This window comes from Aspergillus niger (assembly GCF_000002855.4).
Source record: "Aspergillus niger supercontig An16".
Lineage (NCBI taxonomy): Eukaryota > Fungi > Ascomycota > Eurotiomycetes > Eurotiales > Aspergillaceae > Aspergillus > Aspergillus niger.
The window spans coordinates 333,184-360,830 of NT_166531.1; the positions used below are offsets into that span (position 1 = coordinate 333,184).

General features: G+C 50.0%; 13 protein-coding genes across 13 annotated transcripts; 5 read left to right on the forward strand and 8 right to left on the reverse strand.

Moving 5' to 3' along the window:
• Nucleotides 1-114: 114 nt before the first annotated feature.
• On the reverse strand, nt 115-1,102 carry An16g01570 (uncharacterized protein; the record flags this gene model as incomplete). Its single annotated transcript, XM_001397433.3, has 6 exons — nt 115-162; nt 221-299; nt 370-482; nt 590-864; nt 984-1,029; nt 1,097-1,102. The coding sequence occupies 6 exons, from the start codon at nt 1,100-1,102 to the stop codon at nt 115-117; spliced, it is 567 nt and encodes a 188-aa protein (XP_001397470.1).
• A 302-nt stretch (nt 1,103-1,404) lies between these two features.
• An16g01580 (uncharacterized protein) lies at nt 1,405-2,623 on the forward strand (the record flags this gene model as incomplete). The annotated part of the gene is made up of 4 exons (XM_059744935.1): nt 1,405-1,541; nt 1,597-1,684; nt 1,749-2,487; nt 2,559-2,623. The coding sequence occupies 4 exons, from the start codon at nt 1,405-1,407 to the stop codon at nt 2,621-2,623; spliced, it is 1,029 nt and encodes a 342-aa protein (XP_059602707.1).
• Nucleotides 2,624-2,946: 323 nt separating this feature from the next.
• Nucleotides 2,947-4,784, reverse strand: An16g01590 (uncharacterized protein; the record flags this gene model as incomplete). Its single annotated transcript, XM_001397435.3, has 5 exons — nt 2,947-3,567; nt 3,625-4,147; nt 4,194-4,394; nt 4,460-4,545; nt 4,596-4,784. The coding sequence occupies 5 exons, from the start codon at nt 4,782-4,784 to the stop codon at nt 2,947-2,949; spliced, it is 1,620 nt and encodes a 539-aa protein (XP_001397472.1).
• A 759-nt stretch (nt 4,785-5,543) lies between these two features.
• An16g01600 (uncharacterized protein) lies at nt 5,544-7,260 on the reverse strand (the record flags this gene model as incomplete). Its single annotated transcript, XM_059744936.1, has 5 exons — nt 5,544-5,585; nt 5,891-5,941; nt 5,997-6,329; nt 6,413-7,134; nt 7,182-7,260. The coding sequence occupies 5 exons, from the start codon at nt 7,258-7,260 to the stop codon at nt 5,544-5,546; spliced, it is 1,227 nt and encodes a 408-aa protein (XP_059602708.1).
• Nucleotides 7,261-8,397: 1,137 nt separating this feature from the next.
• An16g01610 (uncharacterized protein) lies at nt 8,398-9,937 on the forward strand (the record flags this gene model as incomplete). The annotated part of the gene is made up of 3 exons (XM_001397437.3): nt 8,398-8,431; nt 8,486-8,704; nt 8,760-9,937. 3 exons carry the CDS (start codon nt 8,398-8,400, stop codon nt 9,935-9,937), a joined length of 1,431 nt encoding a protein of 476 aa, XP_001397474.1.
• A 226-nt stretch (nt 9,938-10,163) lies between these two features.
• On the reverse strand, nt 10,164-11,872 carry An16g01620 (uncharacterized protein; the record flags this gene model as incomplete). Its single annotated transcript, XM_001397438.1, has 2 exons — nt 10,164-11,373; nt 11,424-11,872. The coding sequence occupies 2 exons, from the start codon at nt 11,870-11,872 to the stop codon at nt 10,164-10,166; spliced, it is 1,659 nt and encodes a 552-aa protein (XP_001397475.1).
• Nucleotides 11,873-12,679: 807 nt separating this feature from the next.
• On the forward strand, nt 12,680-13,964 carry An16g01630 (uncharacterized protein; the record flags this gene model as incomplete). Its single annotated transcript, XM_001397439.3, has 5 exons — nt 12,680-12,802; nt 12,855-12,877; nt 12,937-13,056; nt 13,128-13,687; nt 13,759-13,964. The coding sequence occupies 5 exons, from the start codon at nt 12,680-12,682 to the stop codon at nt 13,962-13,964; spliced, it is 1,032 nt and encodes a 343-aa protein (XP_001397476.1).
• A 192-nt stretch (nt 13,965-14,156) lies between these two features.
• An16g01640 (uncharacterized protein) lies at nt 14,157-16,395 on the reverse strand (the record flags this gene model as incomplete). Its single annotated transcript, XM_059744938.1, has 4 exons — nt 14,157-14,431; nt 14,505-15,578; nt 15,628-16,169; nt 16,229-16,395. 4 exons carry the CDS (start codon nt 16,393-16,395, stop codon nt 14,157-14,159), a joined length of 2,058 nt encoding a protein of 685 aa, XP_059602709.1.
• A 451-nt stretch (nt 16,396-16,846) lies between these two features.
• On the forward strand, nt 16,847-17,675 carry An16g01650 (uncharacterized protein; the record flags this gene model as incomplete). Its single annotated transcript, XM_001397441.1, has 2 exons — nt 16,847-16,939; nt 17,001-17,675. 2 exons carry the CDS (start codon nt 16,847-16,849, stop codon nt 17,673-17,675), a joined length of 768 nt encoding a protein of 255 aa, XP_001397478.1.
• A 914-nt stretch (nt 17,676-18,589) lies between these two features.
• Nucleotides 18,590-20,232, forward strand: An16g01660 (uncharacterized protein; the record flags this gene model as incomplete). The annotated part of the gene is made up of 3 exons (XM_001397442.1): nt 18,590-19,937; nt 19,999-20,043; nt 20,093-20,232. The coding sequence occupies 3 exons, from the start codon at nt 18,590-18,592 to the stop codon at nt 20,230-20,232; spliced, it is 1,533 nt and encodes a 510-aa protein (XP_001397479.1).
• Nucleotides 20,233-20,701: 469 nt separating this feature from the next.
• Nucleotides 20,702-21,813, reverse strand: An16g01670 (uncharacterized protein; the record flags this gene model as incomplete). Its single annotated transcript, XM_001397443.1, has 2 exons — nt 20,702-21,631; nt 21,694-21,813. The coding sequence occupies 2 exons, from the start codon at nt 21,811-21,813 to the stop codon at nt 20,702-20,704; spliced, it is 1,050 nt and encodes a 349-aa protein (XP_001397480.1).
• A 279-nt stretch (nt 21,814-22,092) lies between these two features.
• An16g01680 (uncharacterized protein) lies at nt 22,093-23,555 on the reverse strand (the record flags this gene model as incomplete). Its single annotated transcript, XM_001397444.3, has 5 exons — nt 22,093-22,164; nt 22,202-22,349; nt 22,399-22,515; nt 22,606-22,799; nt 22,935-23,555. 5 exons carry the CDS (start codon nt 23,553-23,555, stop codon nt 22,093-22,095), a joined length of 1,152 nt encoding a protein of 383 aa, XP_001397481.3.
• A 1,622-nt stretch (nt 23,556-25,177) lies between these two features.
• On the reverse strand, nt 25,178-26,668 carry An16g01690 (uncharacterized protein; the record flags this gene model as incomplete). Its single annotated transcript, XM_059744939.1, has 2 exons — nt 25,178-25,910; nt 25,941-26,668. 2 exons carry the CDS (start codon nt 26,666-26,668, stop codon nt 25,178-25,180), a joined length of 1,461 nt encoding a protein of 486 aa, XP_059602710.1.
• Nucleotides 26,669-27,647: the final 979 nt, after the last annotated feature.

Genomic DNA, 27,647 nt, shown 5'->3' on the forward strand with positions numbered 1-27,647 from the left:
ACTAGACACGGACAACAACTAAAGGTCCAGTTTCGAGTTTGTTCATACGCTGAGTTGTGGCAGCAGACAAAAGCACATCCATCTATCTATCAATCAATCAATCAATCAATCATCCTAGAAGCTCTTTCCCATGAACTTTCTCTTGGCGAAACTAAGCCACCACTACACCCTAATTAGCCTCCCATCTGTAATTGCAGGGTAGAAAGAAAGAAATACATACCTTCGAAGGCCCTTCACCACCGGGGTATAATCTAGCATGCAACCGAACCGCGATCTCCTGCCTAACTTGCGAAAGGTACCTATTACAGCCAAATCAGCACTCTCCAACACAGACCTCAGTCGAAGAGGGCCGAAAAAGAATAAACGTACTGTCTCAACGTCTCCGCATCCTGACGATCGCGGGGCGCCTCAAACGCCTGGTTCAAAGGGAAGGACACGTCACCGGGAATAGCGAAGTGGTCGAGCGCAACGTTGATCAATGCCTGCAACAGTACCCATTAGCACGCTCACCTCATTAAGCAACACCTAACATCGAACAGCCACCACCAACCCCTCACAACTCAGCACGACAAGGGCAAGCAAAGCATACCTTCTCAGCCTCCCGCATAGCCATACCGGGCTTAACCTTCCCCAAGCACTCGCTGATGAACAAGGTACCGTAGATGAGCATGCGATCGGCGGGGCCATTGATTTCGAAGTTACGGAAGAGGACATTGGCGCGGAAGAGGGAGAGGATCTCGTCGACGCAGTCGTAGGATTCGCTGTCGGCGGGCACATCGGTGGTGTCGGCGGTGGGCGGGAGCGGGGGGAGGGTGTATGCGGGGCCGCGGGTGCGTGTGCGGAGGGGGAGGATGGGGAAGTTTCCTATCAATGGATATTAGTTGGACTGCTGATACGGAGGTGGGCTGGAGTGTATGGTGGAGGTAGCTCTCGATGTATGGGGTGTAGCTAGGTAAGTGTATGGCGGGGAGAGTGCGGCGTACCTATTACGGGGACATCCCGATCCTCGAGGAAGATGGAGTGGTATGCCTAGAATGGGATTAGTCAATTTGTCTGGAGAGTTTCATGGAGAGGAAGATAGAAAATGGGATAGTACCGGCATTGCGAGCTGCAGGAAAATGTAGTGCGGGTTATCCTTAGAGCCGGTCTAAGGAGGGGATAGGTAGATACAATAGGAGAGGGACGGAGGTGGATGGAGGCGCATGTCATCACCCGTGCAGGTCGACTTGAGCTGCCGCTGCCTGGGCGGGGAGATTTTCCGGTCCGAACCTCTTTACGCGCTACGCGTCTCTCGTGTATTTTGGATAGCTACAATCACTTTACTTTTCTTCGTTCAACATATTTCATAACGAGGCAAGCCTTTATATCAGTGACTCGGCATACTGCTCCTCCAATATCAACATCATGTCCGACTACGAGGACTCAATGGACGTGGACGTCCCCTCCAAGAGCGCAATTCAATTCAGCTCCGACAACACAAGTGGAAAGGCAAAGCGAGTAGCAGCAGATTTGCCCGTTGAAGCTCAAGATAACCTGCCTTGGTACATCCCCTATGTTTACAAAGCCTTGCGACATTTTCTAACCATCAAAATACAGGGTAGAGAAATACCGCCCCAACACCCTAGAAGATGTATCCGGCCACCAAGACATCCTCGCAACAATCAACAAATTCGTCGAAGCAAACGTACGTCTCTCCTCTCATTCCCTCAATGATATGCTTAAGCTAACAGCGTTTATCAACTTAACAGCGCCTCCCCCACCTCCTCCTCTACGGCCCCCCAGGAACGGGCAAAACATCCACCATCCTCGCCCTAGCCCGCCGAATCTACGGCGCAAAGAACATGCGCCAAATGGTACTGGAACTAAACGCTAGTGACGATCGCGGTATCGACGTCGTTCGAGAACAAATCAAGACCTTTGCCAGCACAAAACAGATTTTCTCCATGGCACCCTCATCCACCTCCACCTCCTCCTCGACCCTCGCCTCCTACAAACTCATCATTCTCGACGAAGCCGACGCCATGACCGCAACGGCCCAAATGGCTCTCCGTCGCATCATGGAGAAATACACAGCCAACACGCGGTTCTGCATAATCGCCAACTACACACACAAGCTCTCTCCGGCACTCTTGTCCCGATGTACACGATTCCGGTTCAGCCCGCTGAAAGAGGCAGATATCCGGGTATTAGTGGACATAGTGATTGAGAAGGAACAAGTGAATATCCAGCCGGAGGCGGTGGATAGTCTGGTGCGGTTGAGTAAGGGAGATATGCGACGGGCGTTGAATGTGCTGCAGGCTTGTTTTGCGAGTAGTATACCGTTGCCGATGAAGAATGCCCCGAAAGATCAGGAAGCTAAGGAGAAGCCGGAGGCGGAGGTTATCACGAACGAGACGATATATGATTGCATTGCTGCGCCTCATCCGTCGGATATCGAGGAGATTATGACGACGTTGTTGGCGACGAGTGATGTTACTTCGTGTTTGAGTACGATTAATACGCTCAAGGCGAATAAGGGGTTGGCCTTGGCGGATATTCTTGCTGCGCTTGGGGATCAGTTGCAGAGGCTGGAGGTGCCGGCGCAGACGAGAGTGACGTGGTTGGAAGGGTTGGCGGAGATTGAGTGGCGGTTGGCCGGGGGAGGATCGGAGTCGATGCAGACGGGAGGGTTGGTGGGTGTTGTGAGGAATGGGTGTGAGTTGATGGGGAAATAGATGCCCTTGATGCGCAGAGGGTTCGGATGTGATGATATCGTACACAGTATTATCAGTATACCAGACATGCATGCATTTCTCATTAGCTGTAACCCCCTCCAAGCGCTAGAACAGAGCCAAAGGCCCAGAATTGGCGGCGGTGAATGGGACTTGACCTAGGACATTCATATACAGGTATAAATCCTGAACACTCCAGCTCGACTCTCCCACCCCCACAGCAAATATAAGTCAACTACTTGACCGATCTAACCTCCATACAACAAGCCATAACAAACACCACGCCCGCCATCCCCGCCCCAAATACAAATGTGACCCTCAACCCCTTACTATATTCCTCTGCAATGAGACTTGCATACTTCTCCAACCCGGTCCCCACCAAACTCGTTGCCCCCGCATTAATCACACTCTCTGGATCCAGATACGGCGTGATAGCTTCAATACTCTCCTTCAATTTATTCAAGAACAAACACTGCGCGATACCCAGGGACAGCGCGATGCCAAACTCCTGCGAGAAAGACATGATAGCTAGTCCGACGGACGTGTCTTTCTCCGGGAGGATAGCTTGGACAGCTAGAAAGGGTCCGGAGATTCCCAGGCCGATCCCAAAGCCGAGGAGAGCGAGAGCAGGGATCCAGAATGTGGCTGGGGTGTCCTTTTCGAAGTAGGTCGTCATGATGGCACCTGCCAGGGTGATGAGTCCGGCAGGGATCATGAAGATCACGTAATATCCTATGTATGTTATGGCGTAGCCGGAGATGACGCTGGCGAGGAGGATGGATATTACCATTGGGAGGAGCATGAGGCCGGATTGCAGGGGGGTAGCGGATCTGACTACTTGGAACCAGAGGGAGAGCTGTGAGAATTGTGAGTGGGTGGATGGGTAAGAACGACGGTGGAGGGGGGATCTCACGTAGTAGGAGGCAATGCCGTTCACGGCCTGAAGGGCTAGACTGAACAGGGCTCCGAAGAGGATTGAGCGCTGTTTTAGGAGTCGTAAAGGAAGCATAGCGAAGTCTTGCTTCTTCACCTGTACGAGCAAGAAAACGACAAAGAAGATGGGTGATATCGTTAGCAATGCAATGATGCGGTCATTGCTCCAACTGTAGGTGTCTCCGCCCCATTGAATCGATAAGAGAAGGGTTAGTAGGCCTGCTGCGAAGAGAACCATTCCGGCGAAATCTATTTGCTTGAGGCGTTGAACGTGGCTTACGCCATGGGTGATCCTGCCCGAGGGGCTCTTGAATATCACCAGAGTGGTAATGGCAGGCAGGATGGAGCCTATCACGTTAAGGTAGAAACACCATCGCCATGATAAGGAGGAAGTGATGGCACCGCCGATGATAGGGGCGATGGCAGTCGCGCAGAACTCGCTTGCGCTGATGGCTCCGATGTAGATGGGACGTTTGTTTAAGGGTCTAGTCATGGAAATGATCCTGCTGCTTGTTAGACTGTGAACTTGTGTGAGATGTAAATACTGACACCATGCAGCCCTGGCTTATACCCGAAAAGCCAAGTCCGCTGATGACGCGCCCGATGATGAAGACCAGCGAGGAAGGGGCAGCGCCGGAGATGATAGCGCCAGCTTCAAAAACGATGAGGTGAAGTAGAAATGCCCATTTTACGGAGAACTGATCGAATACTCTGCCTTGAAGAAGCTGGGACATGCTGGATGCCAGCCGACTGTTGGATATTGTCAGCTGCTGGTAACATGAGTAATCTAAGCAATGGTGATTGTTACGACTCACAACGCAGACCCATACCACCCAACATCAGCGATGGAGTGGAATTCATCCGTGATTTTGGGCACTGCAGTTGTTATGATAGTTTCATCCTAAGACCTTTTAGAGACCAGCTGTGCTCTATCAGGAAGGATGGACTTACCAGTCCCGTCAAGAACACAGTGAGCACCAGGGAAGCAGAGATTAGAGCGAAGTGGAATCCATGTGGGTATACTGGCTGCTCTTCATGAGAACCTCCATCTCTAACTTGGGCATTGGAATCGATCTTCGATGCTGGAGCGGCCTCTTCCACCCTTTCAGTCAAGACAATCTCCTCTGTCATCGTAGCCATGGCGCATAGATGCACTCATACCCCTCATAGCAGAGATGAGAATTAAGTGGGTTGTCTAAATGTCCAGACAACAGGCACAGACAGCCGCACTTAAATCCGACAAGACATGTGCGGCATAGAAATTACTCATTTGCCCCAAGCGCTCGGAGCCTTATTCTAATTGCACCGCTCTGCGTTTATCAGCCAGTGTGGACAACCTATAGCTGGCGATAACATATATCTCGCAGCCTATTTTTGACAGGGGTTTTGGCACCGGTCCTGTCCACTAGACACTGCACCATCCAACCAGACGACGAGGTGATCAGATCCTCCGGATTCTCCGATGGTACTCCGTACCTTCAATGTCGTCAGCCACCACTCAGGCCTCCCACAGGACGCATCGATCAGGCAATAGCAATCCGATATGTTGAGGTAGAAGGGGAGCATGAGACTCTTGTACAGACGTTAGATACTAGCCGAAATTAGTCGAAATCATAGCTTTTGTCTGGTAGCTATTCACTTACGATACTATTGCTCTCTCATGGAAGGGACGACTATCCCGAGGTGAGAAGGATCAATATATTTTACGTGTGAGGGTGGGACATGCAAGTAGATAGTTAAAGAAGGTTGCCCAGCTAAGGTGCTGGAAATAGTCAAATCTGGAATGGGCAGGCACCGCCGGGGCTGACAATTGGGCATGCATCTATCATTAAGCGAGCAAGGTAGCCTATCTCAATAACTCGCCCACTGCGAGACACAATTACCCAAATGAATGAAGCGTTAAATTTCAGCAGGGTTCAAACCTACAGTAAGCTCGCAGCGCTGGTGATCATGTTTTCATACTAATTGAGAGATGCAGCCATCACGATCGTTCAGTGTTCAAGCAGCATAGCGAATATCACAGGCTATACTGCTTCACTATCACCCCCCTTCTCAAACAACTCTTCAATCCTCTCCAGACTCTTCCCCTTAGTCTCCGGCATCAGCACACAGACTGCCACTGCCACAAGTGTCGAGAACCCATACAAGAAATACGGACCCGAAGGGGACCGATGCAGAAACAACGGGGCCGTAAGGGTGACGACAAAGTTGACAATCCAGTTGGCCAGCAGCTCTACCGCACATACCTTTGCCCGGAGTCGAGTGGGGATAATCTCTGAGGCGTAGATCTTGCCGACCTATAGAGAACCACATCAGCAAAATAGTCTGTATGACTTGAGGAAAAGTACGAACCACAGCCCACGACCAGGAAAAGTTTGCCACAAAGATGAATATTAGCACGACTACGGCCCATTGAGCAGAGTGAGAGTCCAAGGTGACAGCATCGTGGGTTGTGTGACCGTAACGGGCATACAGTGCTCCAATGACGATGAAACAGATGGCCATCGCTGATCCCCCCATGATCAAGGGCTTACGGCGCCCCCATCGGTCTACCCAGATCTGGGCGGGGATGGTGAAGACTAACATCACAATGCCGATGATGCCAGATGACAGGAAGGAGGCTTTGGTGGATGTGAAACCTGCCTGTTCAAAAAGAATGGGTGCATAGTATAGTACCACATCGATCTATGGCCAATCAGTCCAAAGTCTGGCTAGCCCAGTAAAGAAGCATGAGTTCAGTAGGCAAAAGCAAGATGACCTGAACTTACCCCTGTCAGCTGCTGAAAAGTCATTAGGAACACTCCAAGCGATGTACGACCAATGTACTTCCGACCAAATATCTCCGCCATACTAGCAGTCGCTCGCTGCTGGTCAGACTGCAGACTATCCTGAATCTCACGTAGCTCTTCTTCCACCACAGGTTCAGGGCGCAATTTACGCAAAACCCGACGTGCATCTTCGTTGCGGCCGACCTGCACCAGCCATCGAGGCGAGAATGGCAGGAGCAGCATCACGACCGACAGGACCGCGGCCATGATGGCCTGAATAATAAACGGTACCCTCCATGACATACTCCCATTGAGATACTGTGTCCCATACGTGATAAAGTACCCCGACATAATGCCAAAGACCACGTAGAGCTGAAGCGAGCAAGCCACCACGCCCCGCACATCTGCAGGGGCTATCTCCACCAGGTACACGGTGGTGACGGAAATGGCTTGGCCCATGCCAACCCCGGTAATCAGCCGGGCGACGATCAAGCTAGCGAAATTAGGCGAGCAGGCGGAAATTATGGTCCCTGCCAGTGAGAGCAGGCCGCCGATGAGAATTCCGTACTTTCTCGAGATGCGGTCCGAGACATGGCCGCTCGCCAAAGAGGATGCGGATGACGAAAGGAGGATACAAGCGACGAAGACACCCTGTTGAGTAGACGACAATCGGCCAATAGAGGATTCGAATTGGGGCATTTGCGTGACTGGGCCAATCGAACCTGGAATTGTGAGTTTCGGGGCCATAGCGTGAGGGAAGTGAACAGACCTGTGTCCAGGCCATACAAGAGCCCGGCCAGGGCTACAAGGCCAGCAATGAGGAAAACCTTCCCCTTGGGCGAAACCATCGGACGAGACTAGGGTGATTGAGAGAGACGGAAATAGATGTTTTGACTGAGGAAGAAGACGCTTCCAAGCGATCTCCTTTTTGCATGGGCTTCATTCACCCCCTCTCTAAGGTAGCATCGCCTAAGTTGCTCGTTGACAAATGAAAAAGGTCGCCGGCGTCGGAGTTGCTGGGACAATCTTTTGCGGTCTGGACTTATACCCCGGCCGTCAAGAATGATTTCGATAGGATAGTGCAGCAATATATGCATGCTGTGCGCAGCATGATCGACCCAGAGCGGTCAGGTCAGTGCCTGAGAGAGGTGGGATTACCGTTGGATTTAGATTGCAGATTCAGCCCGGAGACACAGGGGGCGGGGAATGGTGCAGTCCAGCTACCAATAACGCATTGAATGGCTCGAATTGAATCTGAGTTGAGGTTACATTCACTCGCATGCTGCCTCTAGCGCTTATGCCGATCACCGCTCTCCATATGGGCCAAGCCTGTACACAGTCACACCTGTCGCTGGGCACCGAGCCGGTCTTGCAAGTCCTCGGGGCCAGTCCCCTTGCGTCTTTGAGTCTCAAAATGCAATTGTCACACGCGAAATAAGCGGGTGCAACACACGAGCCTCGTAACCCAGGAAGTTGCGTACCCGGTCAGGAAACCACCAAAAATAGGGGATTGTCGACTAATTGCATCGAGGCCGTCACCTCATGTAGAGACGTCAGAAAGACATTGGCGCACTCGGTAGTCAACGATGTAGCTAGCGGCGACCAGGGTACGCAAGCCTAGCATGCAATCGTTGCATCGTCGCAATAAACCGGTCGGAAAGGGAAACATTTTGGTAGGTCATCCGCACGGTCAAGCCGAGGCCCAGACATAATGTTTACCTTGTAAGGGTAAGTGTACGGATCAGCTTCGACGCAACACTTCCCGTCGGCTAATTTTTGGCTGACGAAGATCATGGATCGATGGTCTCTGAAGGCCGAAAGGTAAGACCTGTGTCGACGATGGCGAAATTCGTAATGCCTGTGAGTGCAAGAAGGTCGCCGAGCTCAGAACCCCAAATATTTAAAGTCCTGGGTTCCTTCACGACCGACCAGTTGTGGGGACACTTAAAGCAGAAAAAACAAAGATTCCTGACCTAATTATAACCATGGATATCAAAAAGTGTGGTCTGGGTGCAAATGGTATGTTTGTCTTCAGTGTCAAAATCTTGCCATTTAGCTGACCTGTCACTCCAGTCCCAAAATTCTATGATCCATCTGACGTCGAGTCAATCCGTGCCTCTGTCTTCAATGATGGTATAGCTTTTGTGGAAGGTTGCGAGGAAGAGGCCTTGGTGGGTCTTGCACACCAACTGGGACAAGTTGTGAGACCGCGGAATGAGGCAACACCCGGTAGTGGTGTAAGTCGAATTCGGTTTGCGTCAGACTTGATTGGAAAGGGATACAGCTCTGAAGGTTCGTCCATAGAACGAGGATAATTCACAGACCATAACTGACGTACTCATCATAGAGCTATTTTTTCATACTGATCGCAGCGGTTGGGACGAGCCTCCGCGGATCTTGATGTCAACACTTCGTTCTCAATCAGAATCCGGGGGTGAGTCGTTGCTAGTCGACGGCCAAAGCGTCCTCAATGCCCTCAAGAAGCATGATGAAGACCTGTACAACCTCTTCACTAGCTCAAAGCACACCAGCTTCCGTGCCGACGATGGAACGTTCGTGCCACGGGCCATGGTCGACAAGGACACGGGGATTTTTCGCTTCCGGTTCGACGATGGCATCCAGATGTCTGCATCGATGGTTGTTGGCTTTGCCAAGCTGCAGGATATCATTTACCAGCATGCCTATTTCGTAACCTTGCGACCCGGCCAGGGCTATGTGCTGGATAACCACCGGTACCTGCATGGGCGAGCCTCGTTCACTGGTTCACGGGAGCTGTTACGAGTCCTTGTCAAGCCCTCTTCTCCACCCAGCGAAAGGGTAATCTTGTTTGACATTGATGGAACGCTTTGTCGGTCTGAGGCACTCAGTATTGATGCATACTATTCTTGTGTGAGTGACATTGTGGGAAAGGACATCAATCATGCAAATACCCCGGTAAACCTGCACGGACGAACCGATCTTGGCTTGCTGCATGATAGTCTGGATTATCACCAGGTGGCCACGAAGGATCAGGTGGTGGAGAAGTTCCTCAAGCTCCACCCGCAGTACCTGGAGCGTTCTTTGTTCAGGGGTCTACCATCGGTGATATGTCCGGGCGCACAGGAAATGCTGAGCTGGCTGATTAGGGAAAATGAGAACTCCAGCCTACCGAAGTTCCAATTGGGTCTAATTACGGGCAATTCTCGACCCAACGCGTTGCTCAAGCTCCGCGGAGCGGGAATTGACACCGGCATATTTGACCTCGCTATCTCGTCATTCGGTGACAGTCACCATAATCGACTATCATTATTTCAAGATTCACTCTCCAAATTGCAGGCCCGCTTTGGTTCGCATATACGCGCAAAAGACGTCCTAGTCGTTGGAGACACGCCTCTAGATGTGGAATGTGCGAAGCAGGCTGGTTGCTCAGTCGTGGCCGTTGCAACAGGGAACTATAAGATGGAGGAGCTTGCCTCGCTGAAGCCTAATTTCTGCTGCAGTCAGTTGACTGAAACGAAGGAATACCTTCTGCAGGCGGCCTTTTAGGCATTACCGCCATTGTTAATATATCTTTGTCACATACACGTTATGAAATGGCCACACACTTTGTATCGCAGGTGACCATATATATATCCGAGTCCATGGTAGAAAAAGGCCTTCCACACGGCCCAATGTGAATTCGTATGAGCTGTAAAATCTCCATATTCATCCGGAGTAGCAGTAAATATTGGTTCATATTGTTCATGGGTGGCCTTCGAAACGGTGCTCCCACCTAACTGCGCTCTGACTCCAATGTCGAGCCAATAATTTCCTGGATTTCCCCGGCCGCGGTACCTGCCAGAACGCCCACCCCAACAATTCCACCATCGCTGGCCTCTCGAAGGAAGACACTCTTCCCTTCACCCTGTGGTCCAGCACTTAGGATCAATCGGTCAATATGTCGCTGGATCCTGTCTTTGTAGTGAGGGTAGTGCTGGATCACACCACCAGACACGGCCACAACCAACTCCTCCGGACCTTTCCGCCAACCAGGGGTCAACGATTCAGGATTCGGGACTGTATCATTCTGTGTGCTCATTGATTTACTTGGTCCGGAACTCTTATCATCCGTTTCGAGGCGAGACGTGCTCTTCAATTTAACCTCGCCAGTGCATGCTAGAAGACCAACTGTCGCTGCAGCAACCAAGGCAGATGATCTCTCTTGAACCGCCGCAGCGATCATACGAATATGACCAGCAAGCTCAGGGGTCCAAATCCAGTCACTCGAGGATGGTGACGGAAGGTGGTTGGATAGTGCCACGGCCAGATGTTCGTTCGAGGAGCTTGAAGCCACCACCAGCGACAGAAAGTCTGTAGATAAGCAGTCCCTTTCGACCAGCTTCTTCGGCATTGATGAGCGTGGGATATTCTTGGCTTCATGAAACCAATCATAACAAATGATGCGGACAAGCTCGCCAATATAACGGCCACCAACCATATACTCTAGGGGCTGAAAGCCGGGCCGATTTGAATGCTCTTCCAGCTCAGCATCCCACTTCGTTACTATACCGAGTTCCTCCAAGGGTCCGGTTGCTCCGTGAAGGGTCCATTCAGTTGAGACGACAGTTTCATCTGCTTCTGGCTGCTTTTCTCGGATGTGGGCCACTTTTGATTCCTGTAGGTCAGCAAGTTTCATTGGAATAGCGGAGTTACAACCAGCGCCGACGATAAGCCCCATGACGACCCGAGTATTCGGGAGGGCACGTATCGAGTATGCCAGAGACGCTAATGTAGCGACCGTGTCGTTGGTCATGACAGTGACCTTCAACTTCGGCAGACAGTAAGTCTTGCGTCGCTTGGCCGGCATGTCACTTGAGTCCTGATCTGAGCGCCGGGTGTGACATTCATATCCATCCAGCAAGGCTTGGTGGAGATTTAGCGAGGAGTTCAGGGCGAACCCCTTGCCCGTGGGCATAAGAATGGCCTCATTGAGAAACTTTTGCCTGCTATCGGTTAAACCAATGCCTACATATTCAGCAAACTAGATACGAACTTAGTAGGAAAGCAGAAAGAGATTCCCATGATAAGCTCTTTAGGCGGGTCGCCTCTAGAGTTGGCGAGATCATCCGCAATGACTTCGGCAATGCAGTCACCGATCCAGGCGAATAGGGACCGGGCTTGGTCTCGTCGTAGCCGCTCTTCGATGGGCCACGCCTTCTCCAGGGTTCGTCTCACATGAGGCTGTCGTCCTACTGGCTGGTCCCCTAGCAGTTCAATGAAGGCCACCCGGAGGTAGGAAAGGCCGAGGTAGACGGCCAGATAGCGACCTGTTTCATGGCCGGTGGGCAGCCGGGTGATGGCGGTGGGGAAGAACTGCTCCGATGAGCTGGCAGCAAGCTCCCGGTATGTATAGGATAGGCGATGGGAGAGGTTGTAGAGTGTGTGGTGGTCTATACTGAGGGGATGCAAGAATTCTTGGAGATTAGGATCCGACTTTCCCATCTTGGCGGATGAATCCTTGGGGGAATCAACAGTAACTACTACTATCTAGTAGTTATGGAGGGAAGCAACCCAAGGCGGGCGGCGGGGACGAGCCGCCGGTGCGTGGCTTTTGCTCCACCCCCGTGGCTCTATTCTGCTGTGGTACCACGGGTCTTCATGCAAGGAGCAACTCTGGTAAAAGCCAAAGAAACTACAAAGACTGAGCTAATACTTGATGCTTGCTTTGACATAATGGACATAAGTGACAGGGTTAAATTTCTTTGAATTTCTTGGGTGTGAGTGCGTGGGCGATAGAGGATCTAGAGAATGCCTGGTTATGGTTAATGCTCCAACAGTACCTACCAGCGATGCCAAACAGATCGCAATTTTCGCAATTACCGACAACAGTTTACACAGTGAAGAGTGCAGGTGGCTTTTGATGAGTAATCACCTGAGGAGCCTTATCAACTCCGGGATAGGCACTCTAATAGTATCGTGATATAAAATTTTTAAGGCGGAGTTGAATGACTCCCAACTACTGAGAATAACCGGAATCATCTTATGTCACATATTTTCTAGATAGTTAACTAGTAACTAGTTAGTTACTACTCTTTCATGAGTAATCAGCGGGTGGCTGGAGGCCTGAAGCTTCCATTCAGACCATTTAAGTCCGAGTAAGCACCGATGCCCCTCAGAACTGGTCATCTGTCAGACAGCATCTTTCTTCCTTAGAAAAGAAAGCGTCAACGTTGAAAACTGTAGCATATTCGCTGATCCAACGTCAAACCAATTCCCAATTATTAACCTTCTATTCCGTGCCCTCACAAAATGACACAAAACAAGGCTGCCTGGATTACGGCCCCTACGGAGCATCCGTTCACTATCCGGGATGCGCCGTATCCCACACCAGGACCCGGGGAAATTGTGATAAAGAATGCTGCTGTTTCTATTGTGCGATCAACCCCGGGATTTCACTGCTATCAGCTAATTTCTTTTCTTATAGAATCCCGCTGACTGGAAAATTCAGTACGATTGGACTTTGCAACTTTGACGCCGCGTACATGTCAATCTAATTTTCTCCACAGGACATATGGTGGCCCTTGGCTGAGAAACTGGCCTTTTGTCTTGGGCACAGATGTCGCAGGAGTGGTGGTTGATGTAGGCCCTGGTGTGGTCCGCTTCACCAAAGGCCAGCGGGTCGTTGCGTAAGTATTGTGGCTGAATCCAGAACGTGAAGTTTCCAGATAATAGCGAGACCTGCTAATTGCTGTTGCAGGTATTGTCACTGTCTAGGGACCGGGGATCCCGCCAACTCGGGGTTCCAGTTGTACACCTTGGTAAAGGAAATCACTGTAGCAGGTATACCTGATTCGATTACCTTTGAAGAAGCATCTGTGCTACCGCAGGCTATTTCGACTGCCGCAGCAGGTCTATTCCTCAAAGAAAGTCTCAATCTTCCCATACCCCCTCCTACCGGTGCGAAGCCGACAGGCAAATCGATCCTCATCTGGGGCGGCGCGTCTTCGGTTGGCGCAACAACAATTCAATTCGCAGAAGCAGCCGGTCTAAGTGCGATCACGACTGCATCGACCCATAACCATGGGTTAGTGAAATCTCTGGGCGCAAGTGCTGTTTTCGACTACAAGTCACCTACCATCGTTGAGGATGTTGCCAGTGCGATCAGAAACACGGACTTTATTGGCGTCTACGATGCTATTTCCGAACCTGCAAGTTTCGAGATGGTGCGTGCGGTTCTGGACCGGCTGAAGGCAGATGTTAAGACTATATGTGTTTCGCCATATGATAAACCTACGGAACGGTTTGCTCCGATCTTTAGTAAAGCCCCTTATGACATGCTCCTACCCAACCATCTTCTCTACATGTAACTAACAGTCTTCCCCAATTAGTCAGTTCAAACTTCCTCACATATGACTCAAACAAACATGTCGCCGACGGCATTTGGAGAGACTTCGTCTCGGAAGCCTTGGAAAACAGACGCCTCAAACCAAAGCCTGACCCTGAAGTTGTTGGGAAAGGGCTGGAAGAGATACAGAATGCTGTCGACATTCTAAAGAAGGGCGTCTCGGCAAAAAAGATTATTGTCACTCTGTGATCATCGAATGCTAGTTAAGCTTTTTGAATTTGGGAAGTGGCTGTATGGAAAGAGACAACTACTACAATTTCCAGACCTACATTTCTTTTCAAGACCGAACAATGCTAGTAGTACTAGTATACGCCTTTCAGGATTTTGAAATGGAAGGTAATGGAAATTGGAATATACAGCTTTAAGAGGTACTTTTTCTGTCTATCCAGGAATAGACGAGCCGGGGGCATTCTGCGCCCGCTCCTCCGAATAGTTATCGAAGAAATTCTGGATCATTAACCCACCCGCCGCATCGAGAAACTCGGCATTGAATGATCCGGGAGCATATCCAGACATATTATCATCAAGCCCTAATGTATTAGGTTTGAAAGTTTGTTGGTCATTCGTAGGGAACCAGAGAGCTCGGAAAGACCCTGGTAGCTGGCTGGAAGCGTAAGGAGCCATGTCGCTGGGGACGGCAATTCCATGACCATGCTCTACCACATGTTAGTCACATTCACCTAGGGCCTGCATTTCTGATTTTCTGTGGCAAAATAGTTCGGGACATACCAAGTATGTTTTGTAGCACGTCTCGAGCTCGCAGGGCCATATCATGGGAAGAACCCAGACTTCCCAAACAGTTCACAGCGCGTTGTATTTGACATTTCCATGTCTGCGCGAGGCTATGTGCTGGCTCATATATATAGCACGTCGCCTGGACAAAGCTGGCTGTTAGCAGCCAGCAGGTCGCATACCACGTCAGGCCGCGGCGGCGGTTGCTCGTTGACTCGAGAAAGCTGCAGATGGAAGCAACACACTCATCTGCGGCGGTAAGACAGGCGGCAACTGGGCCTGTAGAGGTGGTGAGCTCGGATTTAGCGGCAATACTTTGGAAGAGAAAGGGGCGGTTGATAACAATGCGCAGGTGGAAAGAGCGCCATAGAAGGACTCGACGCGGGATGTCGAAACGCGGCTCTAGGGGAATGCTGAGCCCAAAATGGGGCGGTAGCTCCTGGTACCATGTGTGTATACGCTGCTCGAGATCTGCAGCTTTCTGTTGGGTAGGTAAATGGTGCGTTAACAGCTCTACCTGAACGACATTGGCAATCTTTGCGAGGTTCACTTGCGCAATGAGGCATGAGGTAATAGTCGGGCCGGTGCCACACTCAGGTAGTTCATCCATGTCTACTGCTAGATCATGGTCATCGACATTAGCTGGTAGATGAACATTCACACCAACAAGCGAGACTGCTGGTCGGCCCAGAGTCAGCTGAACGCCTGATACAAACACAAATAGTGTCCACCAAACGCGTCGGCGTATCTCCATTGTGAAGGGCGAAGTGCTAGGCATGCCAAACTCCCGATGCAAGCCAATGGCTAGCGCCATACTCCAGCCGATACCAATCACAATAAAAGCAGCATTTGGTTTGTTGCGCTTCTGCATATAGTTTGCCATGAGAACAATCGCTTGCACATAACTGAGAGACCCTTTCTCAAGAACATCCATTGACAAATGCTTGCGTGCTTCTTTGAAGAATGGTATATCCACTTTGGTGCCTTGCGAATCTCCAACGAAAGCCCCAATGGCGAGCACAATATTGTACAATATGGGCCAAGAGCCATCGCGTGGCTTTGCTAGGGCACCTGTTCGTTGTTAGACATCCGCTTGTTATTTGCTGCAATAGAGGGCTACCTGAGACGCGAGCACGAAAAGTTCCTTCATGAAGAATGGGATATGCGGGATGATAGAAAGCAAAATAGTCATCCAGGTAGCGAAGTACATCCGCCCGTCTCTGCTGTGCAGTGCAGGCAGTACCACCATCAATGTCGTCGTCGAGGCAAGACAACGGGCTGAAGCTGGTTAGTGGTAAGTAAAGTGGAAGTGACTGAAGAAACTTGAGAGCTGCTATGCCAGACTGTGGCCCTGTATAGCCTGCCTTGTGCGGATCAACCGTCAGAAAGCCCATGCCGTCGGTAGAGTTGTCAAAGTCCTGTGACTCGTCGAACTCATAATCTTCGGCGTTACTCGGTTCAACAAAACCAGCAGGAGGCTGCTCAGTTGCATGAGTAACGTCGCTGAGGTGCTTCTGTCTGTGGGGGCCTTGCTGGGTAGCAGTGATAGAGTCGTTCTGGGAGCGGACGGTGTGGAGCGCATCCTGGAGATCAACTGTAGGAAGGTAGATGGCCCATGCTCGTTCCATATCAGCTCTCAAGCGCTCTGACTCATTGAGACGTCTATATAAATGAGCATTTTGATGAAGAAACCAGAGTTGAAGCTAGCTGATTTCCTTTACCTTTGTAAAGTCGAAAGACGCTGGGATGGTGAAGAGTAACGACAAGATCTGGCATCCCGGCGACAGTTGTTGCAATTCTCGTTTCCAGAGCAGCGTATTTTGCGTCGCTTGCACTCATCACAAGCAAAGGTCTTCCGAAGAATGCGTCGAGACTGAGAGATGTCCATCGCTATGGGTGTAGTTCAAGGGAAGAATGAGAAGTCAACCGTGGCGAACGGAGATTTCCCCGGGTGACGCCAAGACGGCTCCCCGCAGAGTCTGGGGATACCGACATCTACACATCGTTGCTGAATGGAAACTCGGCTTGGTTCCTGCTCGTGATGGACAAGCGTTATCTATGAGTTGACTATCTTGAAAGGGATAGTCTAGACGATATGCAGAGGAAGCTACGTGTCCTAAGGTAGCAAGATGCCGATCGGGCATCTACTCGGCACCCCGGAAATAGCCCCGATGCGCTACGGCGATAGATCCGGTGCTCTCTGCACGGCTCGGACCCAATGACGTGCCACGGTTTCCCGGACTATCATGCAGGGCATTTAAACGCTGACCTCGCTAAGTACAGTTGGCTGGATTAGCAATCTTCAATACTCGATTTACAAACAATCTGCAAATGCCATCATGTCCCTCAAAGGTAAAGTCGCCATTGTCACTGGCGGAGCCCGCGGAATCGGCGCCGGCATTGTCCGCAGTTTGAGCGAACAGGGTGCAAAGGTATCGTGATCATATACTAATTTTCTGCCGAAACGTGATAGTTTTACTGACATTGAAGCAGGTCGCATTCAACTACGTCTCCCCATCTTCGCGCAAAGCCGCAGATGCGCTTGTCGAATCACTCCGACAAAACAACAAGGAAGCCACTGCAGTTCAAGCCGACATCACCGACCCAAATGCCCCGAATATGATCATACAAGCGGCCCTTGAGGCATTCCAGACAGACCGGATTGACATTCTTGTGAACAATGCTGGCGCGGGTGATAACCGGCCCCTGGAGGAAGTAACCATGGACAGCTATATGCGACTAATGGATGTCAACGTGCGAGCAGTCGTCTTCATGACGCAGGCCATACTTCCATACATTCCCCGCGGAGGTCGGATTATCAACTTGTCTTCTATCTCTTCTAGGGGCGGTTACGCCACCCAATCTGTGTATGCAGCCAGTAAGGCAGCAGTGGAGGGTCTTACGCGGGTGTGGGCAACAGAGCTGGGCCATAAGTATGGAGTGACCGTGAATGCGGTCAATCCGGGACCTGTTGATACAGATATGTACCAGGCAGCCGGAGAAGTACATCTGAAGCGGATGGAGGAGCAAAACAAGAAGGTTCCAGCTGGGCAGCGATGTGGAACTGTGCAAGACATCGGGGATATTGTGTCGTTTTTGGCTGAAGAAAGATCCCGATGGGTGACAGGCGATGTGATATGTGCTAATGGTGGGATGTTGTATATCTAGACAGAGCCGTGTTGAATAAGGAATACAATGGAAACACTTGGTTTTCTGATTATAATTTTTGACCGAGCTATTGCCCTAGATCTACATGCTTACATCTTCAGGCTCGATACCACGCTTCACAGTTGTGGTCCTTTGAATCCCGAAAGAACATTACCACCCGGCCACCACGGCAGCAAAGTCGCCACAACCCCAACATAATCACGAAGCTCATCACTTCGTGCCGTTCAGGAATTTCACTGTCCACCGTGGGGATGGCCAAGCCTCTGACGGAGCCCAGTGGATGCCATCCGGAAAACCCCCGTCGTTTACCACGGCGATAGCTCCGCGAGCCGAGTCCCACAGTCAGGGCTTGTCCCGAACGTCGGCCCAAGGTCAACGAGCTGCTGGCAATTTCGACAGCTGCAGAGAACCATTTTTACCCGAATGAAACAAGTCCGATGTGTGGATGTAAAGTCGCCCTTGTCTACCTCTAATCACCCTGTCTTCCGGGAGCCCAAATTAGCAGACATTCAGACCTCATGCTGCCAGTATTAGTAGACATATCGATAGTAGTCAATCGGAAAAAGATTCACCAACCCGAATCACCAGGAATTGACTCTCATTCAATATGGTAAGCCGGATTAGGGCTACAGCACGGTGGCTTGCCTCTCGGACAACATTGGACCGGGAACACGCTAGAAACCGGGGGCCCTGTCGTAAACTATTGGCATGAAAACGAATTGACAGTCAATGCGGGGGCTATCTCTGGGGTTCTGGGGTAATATAAAAGCCTTTCCTTCTTCGTATATGGAGCTATTTTTCCTTCTCTCCTCCCATGCTCACCTGATGGGTTCTTCTTTTCCATCTGCTTCATATCCCCCCGCCCCCTAAGACATACCAGATTGTAGTTTCCACATTCTCTACCCTTCCCAGACATGTCTGCTCCCCCGACTGGCTGTCACCGGAAGGCTGCCTCTCAACAGCCTACCTGTGACCAGATTGAGTCCGCATCAGGCCCAAAGATCCTAACCGAAGCCGATTGCTATTCAGAGCTTGGGTTTTCATTCCCAAACATCAAAAAATGGACAATCATCCTCGTCATATTCCTCGTTCAGACATCCATGAACTTCAATACCAGCCTATATTCCAACGCCATATCAGGCATCTCCGAAGAATTCAACGTAAGCAAGCAGGCAGCTCGCTGCGGTGCAATGATCTTCCTCATCTTATACGCATTTGGCTGTGAGCTCTGGGCGCCTTGGAGTGAAGAAATGGGCCGAAAGCCTATCCTACAACTGAGCCTCTTCCTGGTAAACATATGGCAAATCCCAGTCGGCATCGCCCCCAATTTTGCCACCATCATGGTTGGTCGAGCGCTTGGTGGCATCTGTACAGCCGGCGGCTCTGTCACCCTGGGCATGATAGCAGATCTATGGGAGCCAGATGACCAGCAGTACGCAGTGGCATGCGTGGTGTTTTCGTCTGTTGGTGGATCAGTTCTTGGCCCGGTTGTCGGGGGTTTCGTGGAAGCATACCTCCCATGGCGATGGAATATCTGGATCCAGCTTATCTTCGGTGGCTTCGTCCAGCTGGCGCATTTGATACTCGTCCCGGAAACAAGAACATCTGTCATGATTGACAGGATCGCTAAGCAGCGACGGGAAAAGGGAGAGAATGTGTACGGACCGACGGAATTGATCCCTCTCAAGGACCGCTTTTCAGGGAAGGAAATTGTCGGGACCTGGCTTCGACCATTCCACATGCTCCTTACTGAGCCTATCGTGCTATGTCTCTCCCTACTTAGTGGCTTTACTGACGCTCTGATCTTCATATTCATCCAATCTTTCGGTCTCGTGTACGCACAATGGAACTTCAGCACTGTCGCCGTTGGTCTCTCCTTTCTTCCAATCATGATAGGCTACGTTATCACCTGGATCATGGTCATCCCAGTTATCAAACGCAACATTCACGAACGTCGCAGCAAGCCCAACGACGAGAGAGCCCAATACGAATCTCGACTCTGGTGGCTCCTTTACACTGCGCCGTGTCTTCCCATCGGACTTATTGGCTTCGCATGGACGAGTCTCCCGCAGACTCATTGGGTTGGCAGCATGTTCTTCTCAGCCTTGGTTGGTATCGCCAACTTTAGCATCTTTATGGCCACGATCGATTATATGATCTGTGCTTATGGGCCGTACTCTGCGTCTGCCACCGGAGGTAATGGGTGGGCCAGGGACTTTCTGGCCGGTGTGTTGACTGTCCCTGCGACACCTTTCTATGAGAGTATGCCGGCCTTCAAGTCAAAGATGTTTGCGTCTGTATGGTGTGCTGACGTATGCTACAGATATTGGTGGGAAGTATCGTTTGGAATATGCGTCCACGATTCTATGTAAGCCACCACTTGCTCTGTTGCAGCATATTACTAATTCATTATATAGTCTGCATATCCATGATCCTTGTGGCAACGGTATATGTTGTATACTTCTATGGACCAACCCTTCGCAAACGGTCCCCGTTCGCCCAGAAGTTGCTGCATGAGAGGGCAGACATACACGCGTCGATGGAGCACAACAAGTAGTGCTAGCGACAGGCTATTATCAGCGGATGTTGTCAAATGTATAAGCACCGATGCGTGATAAGTGATTACTTTACAATAGGTCGTATACTACTTCCGACTTCAGATCTTGTGCTAGTTGGGAATCATACAATTGCTGGTAATAGGAAGCTTACAGAGATACCAAGCCAACTGTCCATTCCATCTGTATTGCAAATGTCCTTAGCTGGATGCAGTGAAACATAATTCGGCTACATACGGTGTTCTATTCAGTTGGTATAGCGGTGAGAAGCAGCAAGGGTTAAGGCAGTCCATTGACGCAGTCTTACCTTCCTGTTGAACACAATCCCTGTTATTAATACTTTGTGCACCCCCAAACCCATACCATGAAAGCATCAAACTAGATACAACAAGATGAGATTATCTAGCATGCTAATCACTAGATTACGAATAAGTAATTCAAATGAAATAATCTCTTTTACTGATTGGGTCTTCAAGGCCGTGCTTGCTTCGTCACTCCACGAACACAGCCAAGAAGGACGTCAAAAATGCCTCCTCTCAAGCCCTCACTGTCATCTAAGCTGCCTATCTTGTCTTGTAGCCCACTAAAGACACGAGTTTCCTCTGACCTATATAATTCTCTTAGAGGCAGAGCCTCAAAGATCCGCTGACACTTCAACGCAAAATCATGACTCGACTGTCCATAATTTTCAAGTAAGACATGCCGTTGCTCTGTTGAGCACATCTGCAATGCCCGGATAATAACCCAGGAGCATTTATTCTCTTGTATATCTGTGCCGATCTTTCCTGTCAGATGGTGGTTACCGAAAATATCGAGATAGTCATTTTGGGACTGGTAAAAGCTGCCCAGCGGTATAAGGATATCTTGGATTTGTTGGACATTTAGGGGAGTGTCGAGTTGGAGATATTGCAAAGCGATCGAAACTGATAAGTAGAAGGTGTAATAACCTGCCTTCAAGTTGCATATTTTCTCATACTCTGCCATGGTCCAGTTTTCAATGCTGCGTTGTTCGGAAGCGATACCATCGCATTCTTGGCCGATCTCACACAAGAAGGAGACTTCATGGAAGGTCTCCATTATCCTTAAATACGCTGGGTGTGTCTGGAAGTGTTGCTTGAGAAGGAAGAATATTGACGACCTAAGTAGACTACCGTCGTTGACTGCCTTCATACCGACTGATGGTAGTCGATACCAGCACGGCTTGCCCCGGCGAGTGGATGAATTATCCATGATGTCGTCATGCGTCAAGAGATATGCTTGAAGTAATTCAACCAGCCATCCAAGTACACAAAGATCGTGATACTCTTGCTCGGTTACAGGGCGACCTAAGATTGACAAGCCGGTTTGAGGAACAGAAAGCCCGCGCAGCATCTTGCCGTTCGTTGAATTTTCGTAGAAGCACTATTCCAGACAGCATTTTTTAACTCCGTAGATCGCAAAATTAAGAGCCTCGGGCATCTTACCTTCTCAACATAGTTCTTTACTTCCTGAGGTGCTCCGTTCGAAGCAAAATGCTCTAAAACATCAGCTACAAGCTCCGCAAGAACGCCATCAAACTTGCTCCGATCCACCGTAAAGCCCATTATGCTTGATTTGTGGCTTCCGAGATAGTGAAAATCTTCAAGATTCGTTAACATATGGGTTGTAAGTATTTGTATGGGTTACAAGTAGGCCGGATAGAGAACCCTGATCATGCATCAGTGGATCCGATGGTGCAGGACTGTTGCTTATAAGTGTGAAAGCATTAGAAATCATGTGGGAGATGTGCTCTTTCCTGGATTTTCAATAGATGTGCACAGGCTTTATAAACTTTGGAGGGAGATTTAAGTTAACTTCCGGCATGCCTTGACACACTGGGTAGTTTACCTGTTCTTTAACACACTCTTGCATGACTCTTTATGTGCTCTGACGTAATCATGGGTATCTTGCCCGAACTATAACAGAGACTTACATACTAATCCCCATATGTACTTGATTTTCTAGGTCTCTTGATGGCCTACTCTTTCCGCTTGAGTGCTTACCCCTCGCTGCCTTTTGCTCACTGAGTAGATTTACTGGCGTGGTAAGTGAGATAGCCAATCCCGTGTCGCCTGCTGCGACCAAATGGGATGTAACGCCTCTATTCGTCTTTGAGTAAGATCGGAATGCAATTGAAAAGAGATTCTTACTCTTCCCTTGAAGTATGGCCACCTGGACCATAGTACGATTCGTCATGCGTAGAATCATCTGTAATGCTTCCGTTAATCCTATGGGATTTGCCGTTGCTCAGCATAGTCTCTTTATATCTTTATTGAGAGCAGGATCTCCAAGTTTTGTCCTCTTGAAGGGTGTCAGCGACCATCTAACGAATATCTATCACATCGCATCCCACGTACACAGCGTAACCAAATTTCATGGCCTCGATTATTTGGAGGGTGTCACGATGAACCATGAGGACCTTCTGGGCAATCACATCACTGAATGGAGTCTTAGGGCTAACAATCGTGTGGTTGTAGTAGTATGTGTCTATCAATGGATCACGTATATCAACTGAATAGTTTCGAAGATCATTTTCACATTGATCTTTCGTCTTGCAGAGTAACCAAATAGAGAATAGTAGTTATGAAAATATTAGCGCCCTTTTCTAGAGATTTATTTACTTTAGTTCTTATATAGTATTATTATTCCCCAATTAATCAACGGCGCGAAGCGCCTCAAAATCAACCATAACGTGCTCCCGATACGCCGGCCTCTCCTTCAGCGCCTCATAATACCTCTGCAGACCCGGCCTCTCCTTCCGCTCAATGTCAATACTAAAGTACCGAAACAGCAGGTGCCCGAACTGCACATCCGCAAGGGTAAACACATCTCCAGCCAGAAACTTCTGCCGCGTCAGCTGCGCCTCCGCGATATCCAGAATGGGATCGAGCCCGGCGACTGCCTCGCGAATCGCGATCGGATCCCGCTTCGACGGGGCCACCCGCACCAGCTGCCACCAGATACGCAGCGAGAAGGCCGGGGTGAAGGTGACCTTGGCCCATTCGGCCCATTTATCGATCTGTGCGCGCGCCCGGGGATCCTGGGGCCAGAACTCGTCGGACCCGTAAGCGGATGCCAGGTACCGGTTGATGGCGCCGCTTTCCCATAAAGGCTCGCTGGCGCCATCGCGGAGGACAGGGATGCGGCCGTTCGGGTTCATGGCGAGGAACTCAGGCGTGTTGTTGCCGCCGAAGCGTTGGCCGATGTCGTGGCGCAGGTAGGGGAGGTTGAGCTCGGCGATGCACCACATCACCGCCTGAACGTTGGAGGAGTCGCGGCGGCCCCAGACTTCGAGCGGGGTGGTCATGTTGTCGATGATAAAGATGATGGTAATGCTGATGGATAGGAATGATGCTGATGGATAGGCCGAGGAGGCGGTTTACTCGGAGGACGATATCGGACATATACCCCGCCTGCGGAATTCCGGGGCGCTGATTGTCGGTGCTAACTTATTTGGTATAGACGGTGTAGGATAGGATTGGCCACCGCTCCTTTAGCGAGACGGTCAGCTGCATCGTTACCCGGATCGTCGCAACGGCCGCTGATCCGTGGCTTTTGTGAGCCAGCTTGAGGACCAAGCTGATCGCGTGAAATATCCCGATCAGCTCCCCTCTATAGAACTGCAGTATTTTGCCGGAGGGGCGCAGGCTTGTCGTGAACCTGTAGATTTCAGCGGAAGCTTCAGATTCCCAGGGTGGTCGAGGCGTTGGCCGATCGTCTCTAAATGGTTGAGGCAGTCTGGGGCCATGCGTTTCAAGGGTATGTGCAACCGCGAAGCATGCATGTATTCCCACATTTTGGCTCTATCTTTGGGCCATCTGGGAGACCTCAAGCTTCACAAGACTGCTGGGGAGAGTGTGTAACCGGGCGACGACGTGTTCGGCCCTTTGCCTGAGACGTAGATGCGTGGGTAGCAGAAAGCGTTTAGCTCCAACGGTCGTAGTGACTACTGTTCTGGATGCTGACGGGATGCGGATGAATGTTTCTTGCTGGACCGTGTGTTTTGCTTTGCAGTGGGCTGTGTCAGATGGTTGGTGCGTAGGGGTAATGCAGGCGCGGTAGACTGCCCTAGGCCGCACACGGCCGGTTTCACATTCAGCTAGATATTATAACTCGTAACGGTTGAAGAAACAGATGGAAAAAGGTTAATCATATAGTTACCCGCATTCATTGACCGTTTGTACGTAATTGGGTGTTCAGTTTCAGAGCACCTTCACCCGCGTCACAGGCTTCTCCATGCACCCATCCATTCAATTCTCGATTTGATAGGTCCCATAAGCATCATTTACATATCTATGAGTTTATCGGAACGTGCATATAGATGTGCCCGAACTTCATTTGCATCCAAACTCGCCTTTCTTTCTTTCTTTTTTTTTTTTTTTTTTTTTGTTTTTTGAATTGAATGGTCCCGAATGATTTCATGGATCTACTGCATGAGACTTCCGTATCGTCCTCCCACAAGCTTCCGCAATCCCGCTGAGAGCGAGGGACTAAAGAGGATGAATAACAATGTTATAGTACAAGAGTTAACATACCATTCCAACAGCATGCAAGTCATCCAAGAGCATTGGTGAGTACAGAGCAGATAGGAGATACAAGCATCAATCTGCTATGCCGATTATCATTACAATTGCTTACCAGCTGACAGATAGCCTGGTCGGCTTGCCGCCAACACCAGCCCAATTGAAGATAAAAGCAAAAACACTTTGATGCGGATCTCGGATCGTTCCACATTGCTCTGTCCAGCAACTTTCACATGCGGCGAAATGTTTTCCTGTCTTGAGTGGGGAGTGTGGCAGACAGGAAGAGGAATCAGGAGACCTACACACAGTCCTCAATAGCGAAGATATCACCTCCTGCTCATACCAAGTCATCCTATCAGGGTTGTCTTACTATACAGGGAGGGAAGTAGTGTCTAAATACGTCAAACTACCAAATAACTTTCCAGTTCCAGCCCTTGATACGCACTCGCACCCATAGGAAGCATGCAAATGAGGCAATGTAACTCATCCCTGTAAACAAAATAACCCCCCAGAAGCTCTTCCTGCCAGAATCATCAGTAGCCTTCATCAGGCTCCCGGCAATAGGAATGCCGGTCAAACACCCGAAACTAACCAATGTATACGCGCTCGCATAATACCGACCATAGTCCTGTGTCCCGCATAGCTGCCCAACACAGACAGGCGTCAAGCTTATGTTTGAGCCACTTGCAAATCCGAACAGGATGACAAAAGCGATGATAAGCGCCAGAGTTGGGGGCGAATCGGCCATCGCATCTGGTAACCATAGACACATCACAGAAACCAGACATAGCAAGGTCGAGACGATCATGGTATTGTACCGCCCTATTCTGTCGGCAATATAACCGATAAAGAAACGCCCAAGGCAGGAAACTGAATTAAGGATGGCGAGCAATCGGTAAGCAAAAGCCGCATCACTATCAACTATTGCTTGCCGGCCAGATAGCCCTTTTCTTGTGAGGTAGTATGTCGGTAGGTAAGTGATGGGAACGAAGTATGCCCATTCGACTAAGAAGACTCCGGCAGATGTGACGGCCATCGCGCCAGTTCCATCGCGGAAGATGGCTGCACTGGGTAGAACGTCACGCCAAGAGCTTGTTGCACCACGCTTCGGTGGCAGGCGGCTCCGGCAGAGCACTACACTGAGAATACATAGAAAGAGAAGCACAAACCCTACCAAGCGCATCGACCATCCCCAACCCAGGCGTGGAATTAATGACTGCAACATTAGCGGGAATATCACGCCTCCAAGTCCGCTGCCCGTGAAAGCGAAGCCGCTGGCCAAGCCGCGCTTAGCGTTGAACCAGTGCGATATAGTGCCCATAGCCGGAGTGAAGAGAAAGGAGGAACCAATGCCGTTAAGGATGGACAATGACAGGATGAACTGATAGTATTCTGGAAGAAAAGAAAAGAAAGAAGAATTAGCTGCGTGGGCCTGGGAACCGGTCAAGGGGACTGTACCTGTGCAGAGACCCAGACAGAATATTCCAGCAAGCGAGCAGACAGTGCCCAGAATCATCAACTCTCGTGGACCTCTTGCATCAAAGATAGGGCCGATTTGTAGACCGCAGAAGTACGAAATAAAAACGTAGATGCCAAAAATCCAACCTATGGCACTGGGGGAGGAGGAAGGAAGCATGTTGTAGGAGACATAGGCCTCCAAGACGCCGACTGAATTAACAAGGCCTAAGCCTGCGGTCATCGAGCACCAACAGCCGATCGCAACAGTCCAAGCAGCGAAACCGCCTTCAGGATATGTGAACTCGGATACGCTTTCATGGTCGGTGGCCTTCGTCGAACTCCTGCCCTTGCTGTCTGGCTCTGACTGGTTCACCAGACGCAAGCTGTCGGTCGGTTTTGGTCTTCTGTGTGAAGGTTCTGCTGAGATAATGGTATCCATTTAGCTGATATGGGGGGATTCAACTGGAGAAGACAAGACAAGCCCAGTCGAATTCTTCCAAAAAGGGCTTGATACGTGAGGGTGTCCTGGAGGGTCAATGATAGTACGGGAAAATGATGACGGAAGGAAGAGATGGATGGAAACTGTTCATAATGGCAGGGCAGGGCCAGGGTGGCTGAGGGAGTTGGCCACGGATAATCGTTCCTGGTAAATCGAAACTCGAACTAGGAAGGGCACATGCTTCGGTTGAAAATGATTCCGGAGTTGCATCGGAAGAACGGAGTAGACCCCTCATATTCTCTATGGCTTTTTGGGTTTTTCCTTCTCATGTTTAGTGTTCATCAGCCTATAATAATCATCGCAGAGACAAGGAACAACTGGACTCACTACAATCCTAGTTGCCCTAACCGACCTAGGAAGTCCGGCTTTGAATACCCCTGTCTGCTATTAGTAACGAACTATAGCTGCGTAACTCACCGTTCTCAGCTCGGTATTAATAATATCCAAAGTTGGCTAACAGCAGTGGGGGACAGGGGATCTAAAAATACCCATGGGGAGCAAAAGAGGACGTCTTACTCGTCATCGAACTGATCTAAGAAACTTTACGTCCTGGAGCAGGGATATAGAAGGCGGTAAGAAACATCAGTCTATTATCGGAGTATTACAAAGTATACGCAGACAGACTTTCCATCTCATAGCACAGGCCCTCGTAGGGGTCAAATAGTAGCTGGGTATTCCGCTATTGCAGCGCGTACGACTCATGATAACTGGATCCCGGACGAGGTGATTCGTTGATGGCATCTCGCTCACAGGGATGTTGGATTTTCAATTTCAAAAAGCCAGTGCTGTAATATTAAAATAATACTCAAAAAAATATTATAATTTCAAAATATCATGTGATAAATGTATGCCATAGTAGATTCTAATATTAAACTTTAATTAGCAATAACTATGGACTAAAAAGCTATAGCCTACTTAC